Source organism: Canis aureus, chromosome X, assembly GCF_053574225.1.
Source record: "Canis aureus isolate CA01 chromosome X, VMU_Caureus_v.1.0, whole genome shotgun sequence".
In the NCBI taxonomy this organism is placed as follows: Eukaryota; Metazoa; Chordata; class Mammalia; order Carnivora; family Canidae; genus Canis; species Canis aureus.
In genome coordinates, this window is record NC_135649.1 from 93,179,954 (window position 1) to 93,201,845 (window position 21,892).

The following is a 21,892-nucleotide window of genomic DNA, read 5'->3' on the forward strand; positions in this document are numbered from 1 at the left end:
AGAATAAAAGTCCCAAGAGTACAACTGACTGTGACTCAGTTCTGCACTGAACACTGCTAATGTTACAGATGAATAAAGAGGTCACAAAATGAAAACCAACAAACAATAACCTAGCCTATAATCTCTTAAACTACATCAATGTGTCCAGGCTGAAACTCCAACAAAAGAGGAAAATTTTTAAGATCATTTCAAACTAGGACAGATGGTGACAGTAAATCCATAAAATGCTGTCTCGGTATAGGAAGGATTAAAGGTAAGTTTTATCTGCATAGATCTTCAAATGATTGCATTACTTTTAGTTAGAGATTCTACTAGAAGAATACAAGTACACTATATTTTCACTTGCAATGTCCTAACCTGATTCCGCACAATTGAATGACTGGAATCAAGCATCAGAGCTCGATTATATTAACAACTGTTCTACACAAGTTACTCGCTTTTTTGGCTACTTAATAAAAATCAATCCTGGATAACAGAAATGAAGTTATTTTAAACCACTGAGAATGAGCCAAACTACAAAAACGAGAAGGTCATGTTTTCACATCTCACCAAGTGGCCTAGAATAGTGGAGCTTCTAAACTAAGCTACATCCCACCATCATTGAACACTAGTATCCAACAACTGCCCTGGCATTGCTTAAATTATGCCATTAGGTTCAGAGAGGGAAATTAAAAAGTATCCAAATGAACATGGCCATTAAAAAAAAAAGTCACATTTTTAGCTTATCTTTATCTCAAACTTTTTTGAAAAAAGACACAGCACCACCTTAGAGACCCAATTCTAGGGGTGCCTGAATGGCTCAGTTGGTTAAGCATCTGACTCTTGATTTTGGCTCAGGTCATGAGGCTCCACACTCAGCAGGGAGTCTGCTTGAGATTCTTTCCTTCTCCTTCTGCTCCCTCCTGCATACTTTCCTCTCCCTCTCCCTCTCCCTCCCTCCCTCCCTCTCTCTCTCTCAACTAACTAACTAAATAAATAAATCTTTAGAAAAAAAAGATCTGCCTTGTTAAAATTATTTTTGTAGAAGGAAATAATCTCCACTATACTTTCCCTCTTCTGTATGAAAAGGATAATTATTTTTCATTCTTTAGTATTTTTGAGAATCAAGCATACTTCCAGAGCATTGCTTCAGTTTACATAAAAGTTAGTCATCATGTAGGAAATTTAATAGCCTAAATTTCTTCTTCTGAAGGTAAATTACACATGTTTTAGAAAAGAGGATATTCCAGTCACCCACAGGTCTTGCACCGACATGGATTATATTTGATTCCCCTGCCTCTCAGGAAATTTTTGTAAGTTCCTTGGTGTCCCAAAGGATTTAAAGCACATTTTAAAGGTTTTGTAAGCTCCTTGGTGTCCCATAGGATTTAAAGAACATTTCTCCACTTACTTCCCTCATCATTAACACTTAAAGAAATAAAAAATAATAATAACTGTCAAAAGTCATGTAAAAACGTATTAGCAGTAAGAGAGTTATAATCACTTAGCAATCTGCAGGTAGCTCCAAAAACAGTCAAGAAGACAGGTTGAAGTCACATGTTCTGAGTTCAGGTCTGAGTTAAACATCTTACTAGCTGCCTGACTTTAATTTCTTTGTTTCCTAATGCATAAAACAAGATTGATAATACTTCTACCATAGGACTGTGGTGAAAATGAGTTGATATAATTCTCTGAATGGCATGTAGCAAGTTGAGAGATGCTTAAAAATTATTAAGCAAAATTATTATTGTTTTATTATTATTATTATTTTTTTTTTCAAAAATTTTTTTTTCCTTCTATTTTTTTTTTAATTTATTTTTTTATTGGTGTTCAATTTACTAACATACAGAATAACACCCTATTATTTATTTTTTTAAAAGATTTTATTTATTTGAGAGAGAGAGAGAGAGCGAATGGGATAAGGGGCAAAGGGAGAGAATCTCAAGCAGACTCTGCAATGAGCACGTAGCCCAACATGGGGTTTGATCTCACGACCCTGAGAACTTGACCTGAGCTGAAATTAAGAACCAGATGCTTGGGACCCATGGATGGCACAGTGGTTGAGCATCTGCCTTCAGCTCAGGGTGTGATCCCGGGGTCTAGGGTTCAAGTCGGGCTTCCTGCATGGAGCCTGCCTCACCCTCTGCCTATGTCTCTGCCTCTCTCTGTGTGCCTCTTATGAATAAATAAATAAAATCTTAAAGAAAAAAGAGTTGGACACTTAACTGACTGAGTCACCCAGGTGCCCCTTAAGTCTTGTTGCTTCTCAAACTTTATTATTAATCAGTAAAACTGTGTAGATGAAATAGAATGAAAAAATAATACAATATTTGCAAGATTACAATTTGTATAGTTTTATATTTAAGTTCATGCAAATATGACAGAATAGTAACATAAATGCCAACAAAATGGCATTTCCATTAAAATACCTGTATTTCAAATCTCGTAGTACATTTCTCCTTCATCCAAGTAATCTAAGAATTTAAAAATGCCTTCTTTAGATGCCTCCAGGTGCACAATATATACTGTATTTCCAAAAGTTCATTTAATTAATAATTTACAATGAACTTATTTTGCTGGCAAAGTACATTAAGTGAATGAATTAATTTTACTTATTCATTGATTATGAAATTTAATGAACTTGACTTGGTCCAAGAATAGTCTATCATACCTGAGCACAGTGGAAGATGATAGAAGCTTGATGACCAGTTCTTCCAAGAGCTGAAGGAAAAAAGTGAACAGATACTTTTTTGCTCGAGTGAGGAGGTAAGGTCAGCTGCATAAATTCAGAGAGGAAAAAAATAATCAATGCTTTTGTTTGAGTCAGGATCTTTGCATGCTAGGTAAATGCCAGGTTGATTTTTGTGTGAGTAGTGTGTTGCCTTGTACGTGTTATCCGTTCTTAGTAGGCCTGTTTGGCAAATATTGGTGTAATGGCCATGGTAAACAGTATTTAGTAGTGTTTACTCCATGTTCTTTCCCCAGACAATGACCACATGGGGTTAACATCAACAGTTGTAGAATGATAAAATAAAAAGGCATATGTCTGAAAGTAAGTTTATTTTTTTCACTCCTTTATTTTTCCAAATAACCTTTGAAAATATAAAATTGCAATATAGCAGTGCTGTTCAAATCCTTGTAGAATATAGCACTTAGTGCTTAATAATTATGCTTTGACAATGACCATGAAATACAAATACAACTTAATGTTATATTTAGAATAGTCACTCCCTTACTATATATATGTGTGGCTTATCTACAGCAAATATTTTTATCTTAAGCTGGCTCTCCCTCTGATAGTTAATCACTTAAGTTTATGCACACATAAGGAATATACATTAATTTCAATATCTACCTTACCAAAAAGAGAAGAAAAGTTGTATTTCATATATTCTTTCAATTAAGCAAATATGAAACAAGTTTTATATATATATATATATATATATATATATATATATGTAAAAGGAAATCATGTATTACATTAGAAAAACCAAATACTACTACATAAACTTGGATTTAATTTTAGTTCCACCACTTACTAACTACATGGTTTAAATAATTTTAGCTTCTCTGACCTCAAATTCCTCTTCCATAAATATATGTCAGAAGCATGTGGTGCAGACTGAGGTAGTGTGTATAACCAAATAGTAACTAAAAAAAAATCCTTTATTTTCACCTAAAATTCACTGAAAAATACCATGGCTTCAGGGAAAGAAAGGTAAACGCTACTGGCTGGAATATATCTGCAGCAAATGTACTGGTTTAGTGTAACGGGATATAGATAATATGCTAAATATAGGATCGTTTTGAAACTTACAAACATTTAATTACAAACAAATGTTATCATAATAACCAATTCCAATATGTGATTTTACACTGGATCTTAGTTGAAGAGAGAAAGATTATTGGGATAGCTGAGTAAACTTAAATTTGGACAGGATACTAGATGATGTGGGAGATTAATTATGCTATTAAGAAATATAATCTGAAGTATTTAGTGTTGAAGTCGCATGATGCCCACAACTTACCTTCAGACTGAACAGTAAAAAATGTAAGAGAAAGAAGAAAGAGAATAATTTAGCAAATCATTAACGTAAGAACCAAGGTAGAAGGTAGAAGGTTTGTGCATTGTATTATTCTTTCAATTTCTGCATCTGTTTGAAATTTTTCATAGAATATAGTTGAGGGGAAGCAAGTTTTTTATATCAGTTGCCTGGATAATGTTTATGCTTACTTATTGTAGCATTTATGAGTAATCATCAATATTTTAAAATCCTTACTTGCATAAACACGAATTCTATGCAACAAAACCAAGAATAAAATTATATATGTATGTGTGTGTGTATATATATAATCTTTCTATTTATTATCATTACCATTAATGTGTTCTCCTATTTGTTCTATAATAGTATTTTTCTCATCTATAAATTTATTTTTGAGCTGTTTCCCAATATTCAAGTTAAGTGCATATTCAGGGCTCAAAAATATGTGATAAATGTATAAAACAATGGATGGATTAGAAACCACAGTTAAAATGTTGAAGTAGAGTCTATATTCTTCATTATGTAATATAAAGTGACACCTGCAATATTACATTTGTTTTCCCTTAGACCACAGTTTATATTCTTCTATAAAAGTGGTGATATAAAGGACATAAAAACACCAGTTTCTAATGAGGAATTTCAGTTATTTGTAAACTATATCCTGACCACCATATTCTGTTTAATCTATGGAAAATACAGTGTTAATAACATGCATGTGTGCACATTTTAGTATAGTTATTCTAAGATTAAACTATATATACAATTTTAGCTATATAATATTTAGTGATATCTAATTTGACACATTATGGAAGTTAAGAACTAATTTCATATCAAGCTATTATTAATTGGTAACCAGTATCATACGTATTAAGATACAAATGAAATCACATTGTAGATTTCTTAAACAATCTTTAAACAGCAAATAATAAAAGCTTTTGTTTAAATACTATATCTATTTACTAGGGCTTCATGATTTACTGTGAGATCCTCTGAAGAAAATAATCTATCACAATTATTTTGGAGCTTATCCAAAACCATGGTTTTGGTATTCACTGTACATATTTGGTATCATTTGCTTGGAAACAAAGATATTGATGTTAAACCTTCAGATCTTGTTTAGTTACTTGTGGGAGGAGAAAAGTGATTGGGGCCCACTGACTGGTTCTAGTGTCTGCTAGGGTTCAAGGAATGAGAAATGGGGTAGAGAACGGAAAGAGGGTCAGAGCTGTTCATTGTTTGGAAGTAGGGGACGGGTGATGGGCAGGAACTCATGAAGGGCTGGAAGGAACTGGCCTCTTGGGACCCTGAAAACATAGAAGATTCCTGAGTCAATATCACATTTAAATCTGATTACGAAAATGGTCAGAAATACAGCACAACTAGTTTATTTAGAGTTTAGTGATAATGAGTATGACACTAGCATATAGAATTCTAAAAATTTAGATGGACATGATTTGGGTTTTTTGATCAATTAAAATTGTGGGAGGGAGATATATAGTATATAAATTCTATTTTTAAATTTTAAGCATTTGAAACCTTATTAATAAATCAAATGATACTTAATAGTGTCCCAAAATCAGTACTGGAAAATGCTTCTAGTAGTGGTAGGTTACTCGGCTTTCCAAATATACTTACTGGTGATTTGCTCATATCAAAGACAAAATTTTCAGGATTAGTGTTTGTTGCTTGCAATTCTAAAGTCTCATGTGTAGGATTAACTAAAGGAATGATCTGAGTGACATACCTGGAAGGAAAAATGAAGTTAGTAAACTTGTTCATAAACTTGTTCAGTGATAATTTTATAAACTTGATGACTATTATGGGTTGAGCTGCATACCCAAAAAAGATAGATTTAAGTTCTAACTCCCAATAACTCAGAATGTGACCTTATTTGGAAATAGGGTCACTGCAGATGTAATTAGTTAAAATGTGATCCTACTGGAGTAGGATCCATTAATCCATTATGACTGGGGTCCTTATAAGAAAATGATGTGAAGACACATGAGAAGATAGCCATATAGTAATGGAGGTGGAGACTGGAATGATGCACTTCTAAGTTAAGAAATACCAAGGATTGCTGGCAAGCACTAGAAGCCACAGGAGGAAAGGAAGGATTTTCCTTTATTGGTTTCAGAGGGAATATGGTCCTGCTGAAAACTTGACTTCAAATTTCTAGCCTCCAGGACTGTGAGACAATACATTTATGTTGTTTTAATCCACCCAGTGTGTGGTATTTGTTATGACAGGTCTAGGAAACTAATACAATGACTTGTATGAGTTTCAAAATAAGAATACTCGTGGATGAACTAATGACATTTTGCTAAATTTGTCCTTGATTTTCTATTTCTGAGACCAAATGTTATTCTACACTGGGCAATGGAATATATCCCAGTTTTATTTATTTATTTATTTTTTTATTTTATTTTTTATGATAGTCACACAGAGAGAGAGAGAGAGAGAGAGAGAGAGAGGCAGAGACATAGGCAGAGGGAGAAGCAGGCTCCATGCACCGGGAGCCCGACGTGGGATTCGATCCCGGGTCTCCAGGATCGCGCCCTCGGCCAAAGGCAGGCGCCAAACCGCTGCGCCACCCAGGGATCCCTATATCCCAGTTTTAGGAGCAATATTTACTCATCATTATTTTATAACTGTTAAATTTAGGCAAAAAAGTTAACATAGTTTAAAAATAATAACAATGAGTAATAAATTCACAAAGTTCTGTTCTTTACATTGAAAAGATCCAAATCAATGATGAGTAAATACTGAAAAAAATGTGGCTGGTATTTTTGCTCAAAGCAAAGGATAATCAATTTTATATTTGATTCTCACTCAACCACCATTTCTAACACCTTTTGATGTATAGCATGAAAACGGTCATTCTGCAGAAATGCAAAACAAAACCACACTGAGATACCAACTCACACCTGTTAGGATGGCTGTCATTTAAAAAAATAATAAGTGTTGGCAAGGACATGCAGAAAATGGAACACTGGTATACCACTGATGGGAATGTAAATTGGTACAGTGACTATGGCAAACAACAGGAGTTCCGCAAAAAATTAAAAAAATAAAACTACCATACGATCCAACAATTCCACTATTGAATATATATCCAAAATAAATGAAATCAGTATCTTGAAGAGATAAGTTTGCTCCCATGTTAATTGCAGCATTATTCACAATTGCCAAGATATGGAAATAATCTAAATATTCTTCCACAGATGAATGGATAAATAAAATGTGAAATATACAGTAGAATATTACTCAAACTCAAAAAAGAAGGAAATCCTGACATTTGCAACAATATGGATGAACCTAGAGGACATTATGTTAAAGGAAATAAGTCAGACAAAGAAAGACAAATACTGTGTGATCTCATTTATATATGGAATCTAAAAAAGTGAAAAATAGTGTAAGTTCTATGGGAATTAAAATCAATTTCATTGCAAAGTTTAGTATAAGTTGATGACATTTGAAATGGGCAAAGATATAAAAAGTAAGAGGTGTATGTAGACTGTGAATGCCAGTGGACCAAGAAGCAAAATATATAAACTAAAGAGGTACTTGATTCATTGTTCATCCAGAAGTTTTTCAATTGAATCAAATCTAATAAACCTTCTCTTTTTTTGCTAGTTTTCCTAATAATGAGAAATGAAGTTTGTATTTACAGATGTGTATCCTGAGGATTGTTGATGCATATATTTATTACTTAGGGACAAAATTAAATTTCTTGAGTTTAAAATGTTGTTATACTTTTTTCTTGGGTTCCTTATTTCTAAAGAGTCACAATAAAATATTTTTTTCATCAAGACTGTTTCAAACTTGTTAATATAGAGTATCAAAGGAAAATGAAATAATATTACCTGTCAAATCAATGAAAACCAAGAAGGTAATTAAAATATATATATATAGAGAGAGAGAAAGAGAGAGAGTGTGTGTGTACAAGTGGAAGGAGGGGTAGAGGGAGAGAGAAGTATCCTGAAGCAGACTCCCTGAGAGGCACAGAGCCCCATCTGGGGCTTCATCCCAGGATTCTGAGATCATGACTTGACCCAAAATCAAGAGTCAGATGTTTAACCAACTGAGGCCCCTAGATGCACCAAGAAGGTAATTTTAATGTGAACCAAGTGGTAGCACCTTAAAAAACCATTTCCAGGATGAAGTGTATGTGTGAACTCTATTACAAAATAAAATGACACTAAAAAAAAAAAAAAAAAAAAAAATTCCAGTGCCAAGGTATCTGGGTGGCTCAGTGAGTCAAGTGTCTGACTCTTGATTTTGGCTCAGGTCATGATCTCAGGATTGTGGGATTGAGCCCCACATCCAGGTCTGTGCTGAGTCGAGAGTCTGCTTGAGATTCTATCTCCCTCTCTCTCTGACCCTCCTCTCACTTGTGCTCTCTCTCTAAATAGATAAATAAAATCTTGAAAAAAAAAAGTGTCAAATGCTTGTTATGAGAAAATATCATGAACCAGTGAGAAGAATGCAGTTACCATAAAATGGTAAAACAAAAAAATGCCTCCAATATGTAAAGGTTCCTGGGGTGACTGAATTCAATTAATTTCATTTTGCAAATTATTTAGTAAGTGACTATTTTAATTCTGAAATTCATTAATAATCTGTAAGGCAAATCATAGATTATAATTAAGGCTGATTCAAAAGTGCAGAGTCCTACTATTTACTCCACTTACACTTGACATAAACCTAGGAACAACTAAATAATGTATCTCCAACATGAATATTTCCACTGTTCTCCAGGCTTTGTCTCGAATTTCCTACACATCATTCAAATGTTTAATAGAAACTTCAAATTTACAAGTCCCAAGCTGAGCTCTTGATCCCTACCCTCAAACCAGCTTTTCTTAGTCTTCTCTGTCTCAGTTAATGTCACATCTTGAGTTCCAAGTGTTCAGGTAAAAAACTTCAGTGTCATCCATGCCCTGCTGTTTTCCTTATGCCTTAAATATTAGCAGTCAGCAAAACTCATTAGCTCTCCTTTCAAAAATAAACCATAACTGAACACTTCTCTCCACACTCACTGGCAAACCTCTGGTCCAGGCTGCTATCATCTTGGTCCTGAGTTAGCGTAAGGACCTCCTAACAGATGTTTCTCTCACATCACATACAGATACCAATTCCAGGTACACTGTGGACCTAAATATGAGATGTATAGACAGTACATTTTTTGAGAAATGAAAAGAAGTTCTTAATGATGTTGGTGTACGGAGGAACTGGAGAAAACAAAAAAGTTGATAAACTACATTACATTAAGAATTTAATTCTTAAGAATTTAATGTCATTAAAAGACTCTATTAAGAGACTGAAAAGGTAATTCATAAGATAAGGTATTTGCAACATATATAACCCATAAAGGTTTGTATCTAATATATACAAAGAACTACAAGATATAAAGGAAAATATAGACAAACTAATAGTAAAATGGTCAAGGGACATGAACAAGAACTTCAAAAAAGCCTATATAAAAATGGATGCTAAACACATGGCAGGTGCTCAACCTCATTAGTCATGAGGGAAATGTAAATTAAAAGTACACTGATGTGGGTGTGCCTGGCTGGTTCAGTCAGAGAAGTGTGCAACTCTTGATCTCAGGATTGTGAGTTTGAACCCCATGTTGAGTGTAGAGATTACTCAAAAACAAAATCTGAAGGTGTGCCTGGGTGGCTCAGTCAGTTAGGTGTCTGACTCTTGATTTAAGTTCAGGTCACAGTCTCAGGGTTGGGAGATCAAGCTCTGGGCTCGGGTTCTGGGCTCAATGTAGAGTCTGCTGAGATTCTCTCTCTTGGTCTCCCTCTGCCTCTCCCCTATTCTCTCTCTCTCTCTCATAAATAAATAAATAAATAAATAAATAAATAAATAAATAAATATTTTAAAACATCTTAAAAATAAAAGTACATTGACGTACTACTTTACACACATCACAATGGTTAGAGTTAGTCTTAAAATACCATGTTCTTGAGGATGTGAAGCAACTGCAATTCATATATGGCCAGTGGAATGTACATAAGTACAACCTATTTTGAACTCTTTGTTGTTATCCACTAAATTAAAGTGATTGCATTCTTATGTTTGTACCCAATAGAAACAATCATTAAATGTGCAACAAAAGCATGTACAATGTTATAAACAACATGTTTCATTATATAACAAACTGGGGGAAAAAACCCCAAGCCCATCAATTAAAAAAAAGGAATTTTTTTTGCAGTAATGAAAAAAAAAATGAAGAATGGTACATGAATGGGTCGGTAAGTCCTGACTATCATTTTAGAGCCTCCCATTTAAATATGAGTGAGGGGTGTCTGGGTGGCTTGATGGTTTAAGCATCCAACTCTTGATTTTGGCTCAGGTCACAATCTCAGGGGGATGAGACCAAGCCCCACATTGGGTTCCATACTCAGCAGGGAGTCTTCTTGAGTTTCTCTCTCCCTCTGCCCCTCCTTCATGCTCCCTCATACACTCTCTCTATATATATATCAAATAAATAAATCTTTAAATATGAGCAAAACAAGTATCAGGAAAGTTTTGAATAGGCAAAAAAGGAGAACAAAATTTATTTATTTTTATTTATTTATTTTTAAGATTTTATTTATTTATTCATGGGAGACACAGAGAGAGGCAGAGACATAGGCAGAGGGAGCAGCAGGGTCCTCATGGGGAGCCTGATGCAGGACTTGATCTCAGGACCCCAGGATCACCACCTAAGTCGAAGGCAAATGCTCAACTACTGAGCCACCCAGGAGTCCCAGAAGAACAAAATTTATGATTAAAGACAAAGACCATGACCATTTAAAATGAAATTATATCTTAAGCATATCAGTAAAAATATTATCAACATGGGATAAGAACAGATTGTTATGATTTAAAAACAAAAACAAAAACATGTAAAAGAAACACCCAAACAACAACAACAAAAATGGTCTTGGACGTTGATAGCAGACATGAAAATTCAACAGAAAGCATGGAAAATAAATTCAGGTTAATGTATCTGAATGCAAAAGCACAAATGTTGGTAATAAAGGCCAAAGAATAAGAAAACTAAAATAGCCCCCACATTCCAAAACTAAAACATGGATGTTGTAGAAAGAGAGAAAACAGAGGGAGAGCATATTTTGAGACTTCCAGAAACTGAAAGTCATGTGTTTCCATATTGAAAGAGACCCCAACTACCTAGAAAAATGTATGAAAATAGAACCACACCAATTCCTTAAAAATTTTAAAGACACTGGATACAATTAATGGCTGTGCAAACTTCCAAAGAGGATAAGGATCCAGAATACAACTGGTTAAAAATGTAGTTACTATGAAACATCTATTAATATTATGCAACTTTTAATTATATACAGTATGACTTAGATAAAAAGAAATTATGCTTTAGAACAACCTGACCAAAAGTAACAAGAACTTAAAAAGAAAGAGAAAAGCACCTTTTAGTGGAGTGAAAACAAACCATCATTATAAAACCGGTTGTGCTAAGTATGTTCACATAAGTGTATCACATTTGTTAATAATTTTATATATACATAATTTTCATACATTAATGAATTTTTAAAACAAGAAAAAATATAAAACTAGAAATAAGTTTGTTAATAAGGTAAAGCAGACACTGCTAGCACCCTTCCCAGTTCCCCTAGAAGATTTTTACCAGTTCTCTACCATCAGACCCCAACGTCTACATGCTTGCTGTTCATCTTCCATCTGAGACTTTCAGATGGTCACCCTTGAGTCCTGCTGCCTCCTCAACTGTACAAACAGTAGAAGTTTATACCTCTTCCCAAGGAAGCTTATAGTGACCAGTATGAGAATTCAAAAGCTGAACATCGTTGCACCAAGACAGGGCAAACTCTGAGATGTGATTTATGCTAGAGCTCTCTGCAGGATCAGGTAGTCTGGGGCTGTCCCTGCAATCACATCCTTGCTTGGTTTCTTCTCTTTTCTCATCCTGCTTCCCCTATCTCTTACTGATTGTTCTTAATGGGACCACTTCCTTAATAAATTACTTGCTACAGATTTATTTGGCTACAGATCTGGCCCTGGGAGAATTCAACATTCTTCTGGAGAGCCAAGGGAGAGAGATTAACAAAGAGGTACTGATTTGCCCACTGGTGCACGTGCTCTTTAAAAGTAGGGATTGTGGGGACGCCTGGGTGATTCAGTTGGTTTAGCGTACAACTCTTGGTTTCAGCTTAGGTCATGGTCTCAGGGTCTTGAGATGGAGTCTCGAGAATAAAGATAAAAGTGGGAATTGTGACTCAGTACCACTATGTATCAGCATCAAACCTGGTACCAGACATCTAATAACAGCTCAATGATGCAAATATAAATGGTCATAACTCCAGGGCACATGGTATTAGCCAAGTGACCAAGTATTCTCCACTGTCCATTGCTGACCCCCTGCTTTGCCTTGACCAAACTTTAGTCAGTCTCCTATGTTTCCTATGGGCCCCTGAGCTCTGCTTGTCCCCAAGCCTAAGCAAGCATAAAGCATAACAGGCCTCCTTCCTTTGGCTTCCTCTGGGAATCGGCTTAGCATAGGGCAAGGCTTTCCCCATCAGTGCCCACCAGTCATTTTCCTTTCCTTGTCTGGCTTTCTCTCCAAACAGTCTGCTTATCTCTTCTTGTCCCACCTTTAACTTCTGTTTGATTTTGAGATGCTTGCAGATTGCTGAGATCAGCGTTCTCCAACTATTTCAATAGTCCCTTTCTCTCCCTTGTTAACAATCATTTTGAAGAAAAGCCTCTCCTTACTAAGTCCTAATTTGTTTTCCTTTCACATAAGTTTTCCATGGGGTAGTTTAAATGTCAAAACTTCCCTGGAAAAGAAAATTAATTGCTCAAAATATATTTATGTCTTCCCAAGAAAGATTAAGGGGATTATAACAATATTCTTTTAGATAATGTTTTTTCCTTCCACAAAATAACTTTATCCATACTTACTTTCCAATGTCACATTGCATTTCTGGTACTGTGGTTGGTTTTGGTAATTCAGTAGTTAATCTCAGTAAATACCAGAACTCTAGAGCCATATCAGGCTGGAAAATAACGCTGGTGGAGAGAAATATACAAAATCCTGTCAGTGGTTTTAGTTTGTGTAATAAAGTTGGCAGAAAAAAAAAATCCTAAATAGGTAGTTTCAAATGCAATATTTGAAAACTGCTCTGTGATCCATTCTATTCTTACTGGAGATATATTTAAAATTTTTTCATTTTTGTTGAGAAGATCACTTCATTATTCAGAAAAACTGTCATCTTTAATATCTGTTTAATAAATGCCTGTTGAATGAATTAAAAATATTTAAACGTTAATGAATTCAAATGTATTGCAGGAGCAAGAACAAGAAAATTCCTGCTTTCTGTGATTAAATCCAACTCAGTTTGTTGAATTAGACACATGTATATTTTCATGTGAAGGCTATCAAGTGACAGGCAACTCTGGAGAGCTTTATTATCAGCATGTGCTTGCCTTTGGGGGAAATAGAGACAGAACCTGTGACAGTCTAAAAGTGTAACTGGAAAAAATAAACAAATGAAAGTACAGCCGGGCTAGTATCTCAGCTCTGTCATCTTTTATTTAAGTAGACTTGAACAAGTCACTTAAAATAATTTAGAAGGCTTTATTTCAAAGTATCAACAATAAAATATAATGCCACACTAAAACCATACCTTTCATCTCTACAGCCTGTAGTTGCTGGAGTATACCGTACCACATAGCTGATACATTCTAGCGGATACAGTATAAATTGCTTGAGTCCATTAAGGGCAGCATTGGATAATTGCACGTCTAAGTGAATCATTGTCTCTTTGGGATTCGAGAGAGGTATTTCAATGCAAATGGTCTCCTAGAATTACAGAACAAATATATAATCAGCTCTTAGTGTCAGCATAGAGTGAATCATTGTTCTTTTTTTTTTTTTTTGAATCATTGTTCTTTAAAGGAAATGCAAAGAAAACTTTTATGCAACATAAGGCCATTTGTTTTATTTTTCTCCTTGATCCGCTATTGAATATGTCTCACTCACTTTTAATCTCTTACATGTTTTCCTTGACTAATCTTGGTAAATGATAATGTTATTTTTTTTTCAACAACAAATACCCCAAGACATTCATCTAGCTAAATGGTAAGGAAAGTGTAAAATTACATTTAAAATATAGTTTTCTTCAGTACTATTGCCATTTATCAATGTTTTCTCTAGCTGTGGTACTCAAACTTTAGCATGGCATAGGAATCATTTGCAGAGGTTGCTAAAACATAGATTACTGGCCCCCTGCCCCAAAGATTCTGATTCAGTAGCTCTGAGATGGGGCCTGAAAATACATATTTCTAAAAAGTTCTGCCGATGCAGAGGACATACTTCAAGTATCTCTGTACATCAGCAACAAATACCAGGGAAAATCTAAACTAAGAAGACAAATTATGTTGATAATTCAACTACCTTCTTGTTTAGATTCCTTCTTTCCATACTGGTTTCTCCTGTCCTGCCTCCCTAGGTACATCCACTCAGCCCTGGAAGACACTCTTCAAGTTCCAAGACATTTCTTGATCCCCATTCTGACCTATTCTGGCTAATGGCTTATGTTTCATCCCATTACAGTCATGATCTCCACTATAGTAAAAGTCATTAGTTAAAACAAAAGTGTTGAAGGTGATTGATAGGACATATCTCAATCTTGAACAAAGATGAGTTGTCTATAATGCCTTAACCTAACAAAATAGAAAATATTGGACATTTCAATCATATTTCAAAGCTTGGTAATGAATGTACTTCAGGACTTGGAGGTATTTTGAAACTTAACACTTTAGAGGAATGACAAAAACAACCTTGCTACTGAGCTGGTAGGGACAGGCGGTGATGAAGAAAGAGTTATTCACAATACATATCTTCAAGATACAGCTTCATCCACGGAATGAATGTTTGCTTGATTACAGATATATAAATAATTGAGTGGATAAATGTTACATTTTAGGGGAATGGAAACAGCATTGAGTGTGGTGAACAACATCTGGTAAGGAAAGATGAAAATCAAGAATATATACAAATTTACAATTAAACTGGGATATCATATGTTATAAATCAGATTTAATTATAAATGCATTGGAAAATGGCCATCTACAATAGTTTCAGGAGATACTAGAATCATGGATTTCTAAAATATATGGGCATTTAAATTGCAATAGTAAAATAACCAATGCTCATAATTATAAAGAAGGAAAATAAAAATATAAAATTTAAAAAACCCAATAATTACATTATGTCACAGAATTTATCACTTCCTAGGCAATCTGAAGTATTTCATGAGACTGTTAGAGAATTTAGCCTCCTAGGAAGTTTCTAAGGGTCTAACAGATCAACAACTAAACCATATGCCAGGATAACAAATACCAACAACCATATATTGGTCTAGAAACTTTGCCCAGGTCTTTAGACAGAAAACCAAAATGAGATATCTTTGGACTAGACATTTGTCCTAGTCTATATTACTTGGATATTTCTCAGAGAAGGTCAGTGTCAGTTTAAAACAATGCTGTGGCTTATTCTTCACAGAAGTAAAAAAAATACTAGGATCTGAACCAGTGATTTTCAAAATGTTTTCATCACAACCTAGAGTAATTCATTTTACATCATGACCTGGCTCACATACACACTGGAAAAAAAAAAAAAGATTCACAAAACAATTCCTACTCTTCTCACATGTGACATTCTCTGATACTTTCTATTCTCTTTTATTCTATTCTATTTCTTAAAAAAAAAAATAATGCTCGTTTTGACCCACTCACGTTTTTGAAACCTATACTTTGAAAAACTCTCATCTAAAGAGGAATGAAGTACTGGAATATCGAATTGCTTTATGTCTTATCACATATAGACTTTGAACAAAAGGTAAAACAAAACCACTTTCAATCTACTGCTATCTCTGTGAACTACAAGTCATTTAACAGAAGCATGCCCTAGTGTTACAAATGTGTTAGGGCATTCTACGGTTGGCCGAATCTTAAGAGATGAAAATGGGGATGGCAGCTCTGGGGCACTTGTGTAACAGCTCCTGTTTGACACATCCGTGGCAAATATCACTACTTGATCACTTCACTCTTACCCAGTATGTCTGGACACTCCCTCAAAATTGAGCAGCCTTCCAGAGAGCAATCGTTAATTGCTTCCAACTACTTGCACTAAGCAGTACTGCAATCTCTAAAGAAAGCCTGCAATCAAATTCTCTGGGGTCTCAAAACCAGCAATAGACTCAATAGAAATGAATGATTCATTACAGTAAAAAGCTTTAAATTTCCAATTAATTAAGAGTGTGGTATTTCTAGTCTGGTAAAATATATGTCAATTTTAGTTACAATATTATAAAAAACAATTTCTAACTTTCATTATAATTTGAATATTTAAAAAAATAATTTGAATATTTTTTCAAGTTTAAATAGATTAAAAACTCCTAAATTACACCTTTAAAATATAGTATTGTATGAATAATCTCTTTTAAATATACATCTGCCAAAATACTGTCAAAATTAATTTAGACAAGATTAATTTTCTAACTATATTTCTTAAGGCCATAAAAATTAGATATTTCTTTAAATATTTCATGTATTCAATAAGAGAAGAGATTTTTGTCATTCGTGATTTGATGAGATGATCCAAATTTGTAAGTTTATTCTTAAAATACCTCCTTTGTGTTAGCTATATTCTCCAAAAATACAGAACTATTTTCAACACATGAAGCAGAATGTATAAAGTCATCTGCAAAGATGGCCAATAGTCTTGTTGTCTAAGGCATTCTGTACCCCCCATTCCATTTTATGACAAATAACTCTCACTCAATAAGAAGTATAAAGCCTGCTGAATTTCTGTGACTATTTTCCCCATATAAAAGGTGTGAAATATTTGGCTAGTGTGTGTGTCTTGCCAATGGTATATTCTTCCAGTTTGTTTTGTTTTTTTTTTTTTTTTTTTTTTTGGTATTCTTCCACTTTGATGGGTGATTTTATAAGGTTTTTTAGAATCAAATGTACATCTATTTGGACTGATTTTGGTTTTGGAAATTCAAGTGAAACAGTGATTATACACAGTGACTTCAAAAATTGTCTTTTTTCTTTACATGGCCTCCTTTGGGTGCAATGACACAGTATTCTTTTATAAGGTGTCCAGTACTTTTCTCTGGATTGTACTGAAGGAATATTTTAACTAACATAATGACTGTTGAAAGAAATTGCTTCCATTTTTCATAATCCTTTTATAAAAGGAATAAATTATGTATATTTAATCCCATGGAATATAAAGATTTTAAAGCATGAAGACGTTCATAAAATGTTGAAATTCAGAATGCCGAAAAAATTCAAACATGCAGCTAAGATTGGAATATGTTTAAAATGTGTACAAACAGATGTATTGAATTTTGCAAATTATAAACTTTTTCAGAGGTAGTTTGAATACTTACATCTATTTTTTTTTAAACAAATTATTTATTTATTTGAAAGAGAGAGGGAAAGAGTGGTTGGGGAGGGTCAGAGAGAGAAACTTAAGCAGGCTCCACTCCCAGGGCTCAATCTCACAACCCTTAGATCACGAGCTGAGCTGAAATCAAGAGTCAAATGCTTAATTGACTGAGCCACCCAGGCGCCCCTCTATATTCATTTTAAAACAAATATAAAATATTTTCAGGGGCGCCTGGGTGGCTCAGTTAGTTAAATGTCTGACTTTGGCTCAGGTCATGATCTCCAGGTCCTGGATCAGACCCCACATGGGGCTCCCTGCTCAACGAGGAGTCTACTCGTCTCTCTCCCTCTCTGCTCACTCATGCTTGTGCTCTCTCTCTCTCTCTTTCTCATAAATAAACAAATAAAAGAATAAATAAATAAATAAAATCTTTAAAAATATTTCAGTATCTAAATATAACTTATATGTTTCTTATTTTCTTAAAATAGGAGAAACATTTTTGAGAAATTTAAAGACAGAAATTTTAGATCAGGTCATTCCCATTTTTCCACTCTCTAGTAGCTTCTAATTGCACATGGAATAAAATCTCTTATCTCACTTTCTGAGGTCCTGAAAGACTTGGCCCTGCCAGCTCCTCTGATTCAAAGTACTTCCTCCCCACTGCTATTTCTGTCCAAGCTCCAGCCTCACAAGCATCTTTTCTGTTCCTGGAGTGCCTGGGCTCTTACCTATTACCTCCCTTCCCACCAAGCTCGTTTTGTTCTGAACATCTGTTAGTTGCTCTACCTGGGTACATTTCCCCAGTCTTCATGCCACAGTCAATGAAACTCTGGACTATTTTTGTTGGTACAATCATCACTAAATTTAGATTAGGCATTTATTGTCATGGTAACAGATAAACTGGATGGACTAACTTGGTAGAGTACCATCTGAAAATGGTTTCTCTTCCACTACTGATCTTCCAATCTGGCAGGATCTCCCTTTCTCCATCTCCTTGTTTTCTCAGGGTAGTTCCTAATGCTAGAGGAGTCTCATTATCAGATCTTGAAAGAGGTACAATAACAATCAACACTTTCATTTGAAATCCAATGAATATTTTTGGTGATCTTTCCTCCTGGCACTCCCTTCTTACCCTTAGGACATGTAGTAATTTTTCAGACTGTTTGTGAGGAAGAAAGTAGACATGACCTGCTCTTTTCAAGCTCCTGCTCTACCTCTCCTGCAGTCACTGCGTTAATATGGCTCCTACAGGTTACAGGATGAATATGGTGCAAGAAGTAAAAGAACAAAGACCATTTACTTAATTGATACTGACTGATCTTTTCCAGTTGACTTTCTAGGTCCTTCTCTTTCTCCTCTTTCTAGCATTACGCCATGTAGACTTTTTCTCTTGGGTTCTTCTTACTCTAGCCAAATGTATATTGAGCAGATCCTTTTAAAATAGCCCAACCCAGTCCCCAGACACTGAGGAGAATCCACTTTGATCTACAAGGTTTTGTCATGTGCCATTAAAAGTGCAGCTGCTGGGGATCCCTGGGTGGCTCAGCAGTTTAGCGCCTGCCTTTGGCCCAGGGCCTTATCCTAGAGTCCTGGGATGGGGTCCTACGTCGGGCTCCCTGCACGGAGCCTGCTTCTCCCTCTGCCTCTATCTCTCTCATGAATAAATAAATAAAATCTTTTAAAAAATAAAATAAATAAAAGTGCAGCTGCTGTCACTCTAGCCATTTTCCCTCCATTCCATGGTCCAGACTTTTAGCGAGAACTCACCAAAATCCAATGGGCATTAAAGTATCAGTTTCCATTCTTTAAAGAAGCCACTCCCCCTCTCTTTGTGATCTGGCCAATGCATACAGAAGCTGGACAAGGGTGATAGGCTAAAGGGTTCTTATCTCTTGGCATGGCAGAAATATCATCCCTCCAGCAAAATTCTGTGCTCTCCTTCATGATATGAAGACATCATTGGGCAGGAGCTGCCCAACCAGAGGTTACATTTCCCAAACTCTCTTGCACCCAGGCATAGCCATGTGATTAGTTCTCTCTAGTAGGTGAGTGGAAGTGAAGTGTGCTGCCTCTGTGACAAGATGATTCAGAAACCAGTGGAAATTCTTTTCTGTTTCCTTTTTCTTTTTCCATCTATATGCAGCTATTGTGTTAGGCCATTGAAATTTTGGACTTTGTCATGTCAACTAAAAACATCATAACTAGAACATTTAGTGACTCCTTAATAAATGGCAGAGCAGCACCTTTCATAACATGGAGACAGAATTATCTATGGTTCTCAGGTTGTGTCTTCACTTGAAAATGTAAGATAACAGAAAACCTTCCCACGAAATATGTTATTCCAAGGTTATTTTTGTTTTCTGTCTGACTCAACTAGAATGTTAGCTCCATGCAAATAGGGGCCTTGTTTGTAATATTCATCACCGTTCCTCAGCACCTAGAACAGTGTGAGGGATACCAGACACAATAAATATTCATTAAATAAATGTGCAATTTATAAGAGACCTTAGTGTTTGTATATAAATCTAATGGTTAATGTGTCTGATATTCTAGATACTTCAAACTGAATAACACAGCTTCCATTGATAAAATCTTACTCAGAAGGAGTTTAAAAATCTTAAGTTAACCTAGGCCACCTCCTTTCATGAAAATTACGGGTAAGGACAGCTGTGAGAAAGACAGTGGGTTAATTTTATCATTTGGTTGCCAGTTCACACCTTCTCCGAACAGGGAAAATTCAATTCACTGACTTTTGCACTGAAAACCTCATCACTTCCCACTCTAACTGGGTCAGAGTAAGTCAACATTATGATTTTTGCCCATTAAAGCCTAATGGAGTCAATGACAATTCAATATGTACCAGCAGGAAGTATTTCCCACCATATCCTCTCCCAGGAGATAATTATGAGTTCATTTAAAATGGACTATTTCTGAGGTGGCTGGCTGGTTCAGATGGTAGAGCATGCAACTCTTGATCTCAGGATTGTGAGTTCAAACCCCATGTTGGGCATGGAGCCTATTTAATTTAAAAAAACTTAAAGTGATTATTTCTGAGGTCCAAACGTACAATATTAATTTAAGTTAGGCACAACTTATATTAAGGAAATTTTCAATTTTAATTTTATTCTATTTAAAAACATCACCAAGTCAATAAACAAACTATATTAAAGGGTATTTAAAAATGTACCATGTAATTCAGAGGAAGTGATAACTATAGCCTATTTCAGTAATTTTCCAAAATTGAAAAGTCAGTGCCAGCAGTTCAGAACTCAGAGGAAACAGGCAGATAGCCGTAAACTAGAAACACCCTTGTCATTCTTCTGCTACTGCCACCTGCATGTCCCTATACCTAAGGAAGTGATGCTTCACACCTCTACATCCAACGTGGACATACAGAACGCAGAGGTGCAATCAAGAAGGGCTGCCAGTGTCAGACTGGGGGATGATGTGGGAGTGAGGATGTACTTGACAAGCACTGAGGAGCTGTGGAAAAAGTCAGAAACTCCTGCAGAGTCTATAGGCTCGTTCACATGTATTCAGACATTTATCATAACCTTGGGGGCAGGGGTGGGGGTGCAGGAACTATTAAAAGCAGCGACAAATAGAAATATAATTGATTGCAGGGAATGCTCCCTAGGAAGTAGCCTCTAGCTTAACTTTTAAGACAGGGTCTCTCTCCCTCTCCCTCTGCTTTCTCTCTATACACACACATATGTATACACATAGAAAGCAAAACGGATCTCTCCTGTCAAGAAGGAGCCTGTGTCAAGCAGTGACGCAAGCATTTAAAGATACTGCAGCTACAAGATACCACCAGGACTAGCATCAGCTGGCTGACACCCCAGAAATGAGAACAAGCAGAAGCAGGGCAGGTCTGCAGGGGCCCAAGACTGATGAAATCCCTTTAAAAAGGGGAGGATTTTTGCAGCAAACTCTCAGACTCTTCAGACATGACTTCTCTATGTCTGACCACTTGAAAAAGGCAGCTGCTGTTGAAGGCCCTGCCTGATTGATCTCTGAACAGAACTGAGATCCTTCACTGCTTGAACACAATAGGCAGTTAGTGCTGAGAGCTGACTCAGACCAGACCTTACCTCAACTGCGTCCACAGACTGACTTTGCGGTTGGTTCATTAACTTCCTATACCCTTCTGTTATCTCGTTTGTTGTGTGGCTTGTCTTATGTTCTGTTCTGTGTGCCATGTGAGAAGCCAAGTTTCATCACATGGTGAAATATCATTGAGTTTGGAATCCTGAACCTGCTTTATAATTATGATTAACTTTGCTTTATGACTGATTAAAGCTGACATTGTGGAAAGGCACAACTCGTGTGTGTGCCTTCATGGCATGCTCAGGACTGTATATGTAGATACATACATGTACATGTACACATAGGGTCTACATTTTATCTTCTCAAG

The 21,892-nt window shown here is 35.5% G+C and overlaps 1 protein-coding gene across 5 annotated transcripts in view; it reads right to left on the reverse strand.

The window, feature by feature from the left end:
• The window catches only part of CFAP47 (cilia and flagella associated protein 47), a 513,403-nt gene that overhangs the window by 130,031 nt on the left and 361,480 nt on the right, over positions 1-21,892 (reverse strand). For 3 of the 5 annotated variants that reach the window (XM_077887395.1, XM_077887396.1, XM_077887394.1), the window contains 4 exons: positions 13,700-13,875; positions 12,975-13,082; positions 5,658-5,766; positions 2,651-2,755 (listed from right to left, as the gene is read on the reverse strand). In XM_077887395.1, coding sequence (XP_077743521.1) covers positions 2,651-2,755; positions 5,658-5,766; positions 12,975-13,082; positions 13,700-13,875 — 498 coding nt within the window. Of the gene's footprint in view, positions 1-2,650; positions 2,756-5,657; positions 5,767-12,974; positions 13,083-13,699; positions 13,876-14,855; positions 15,038-21,892 lie in introns of those variants that run through there. The other 2 variants (XR_013374394.1, XR_013374395.1) reach the window with 2 other exon arrangements.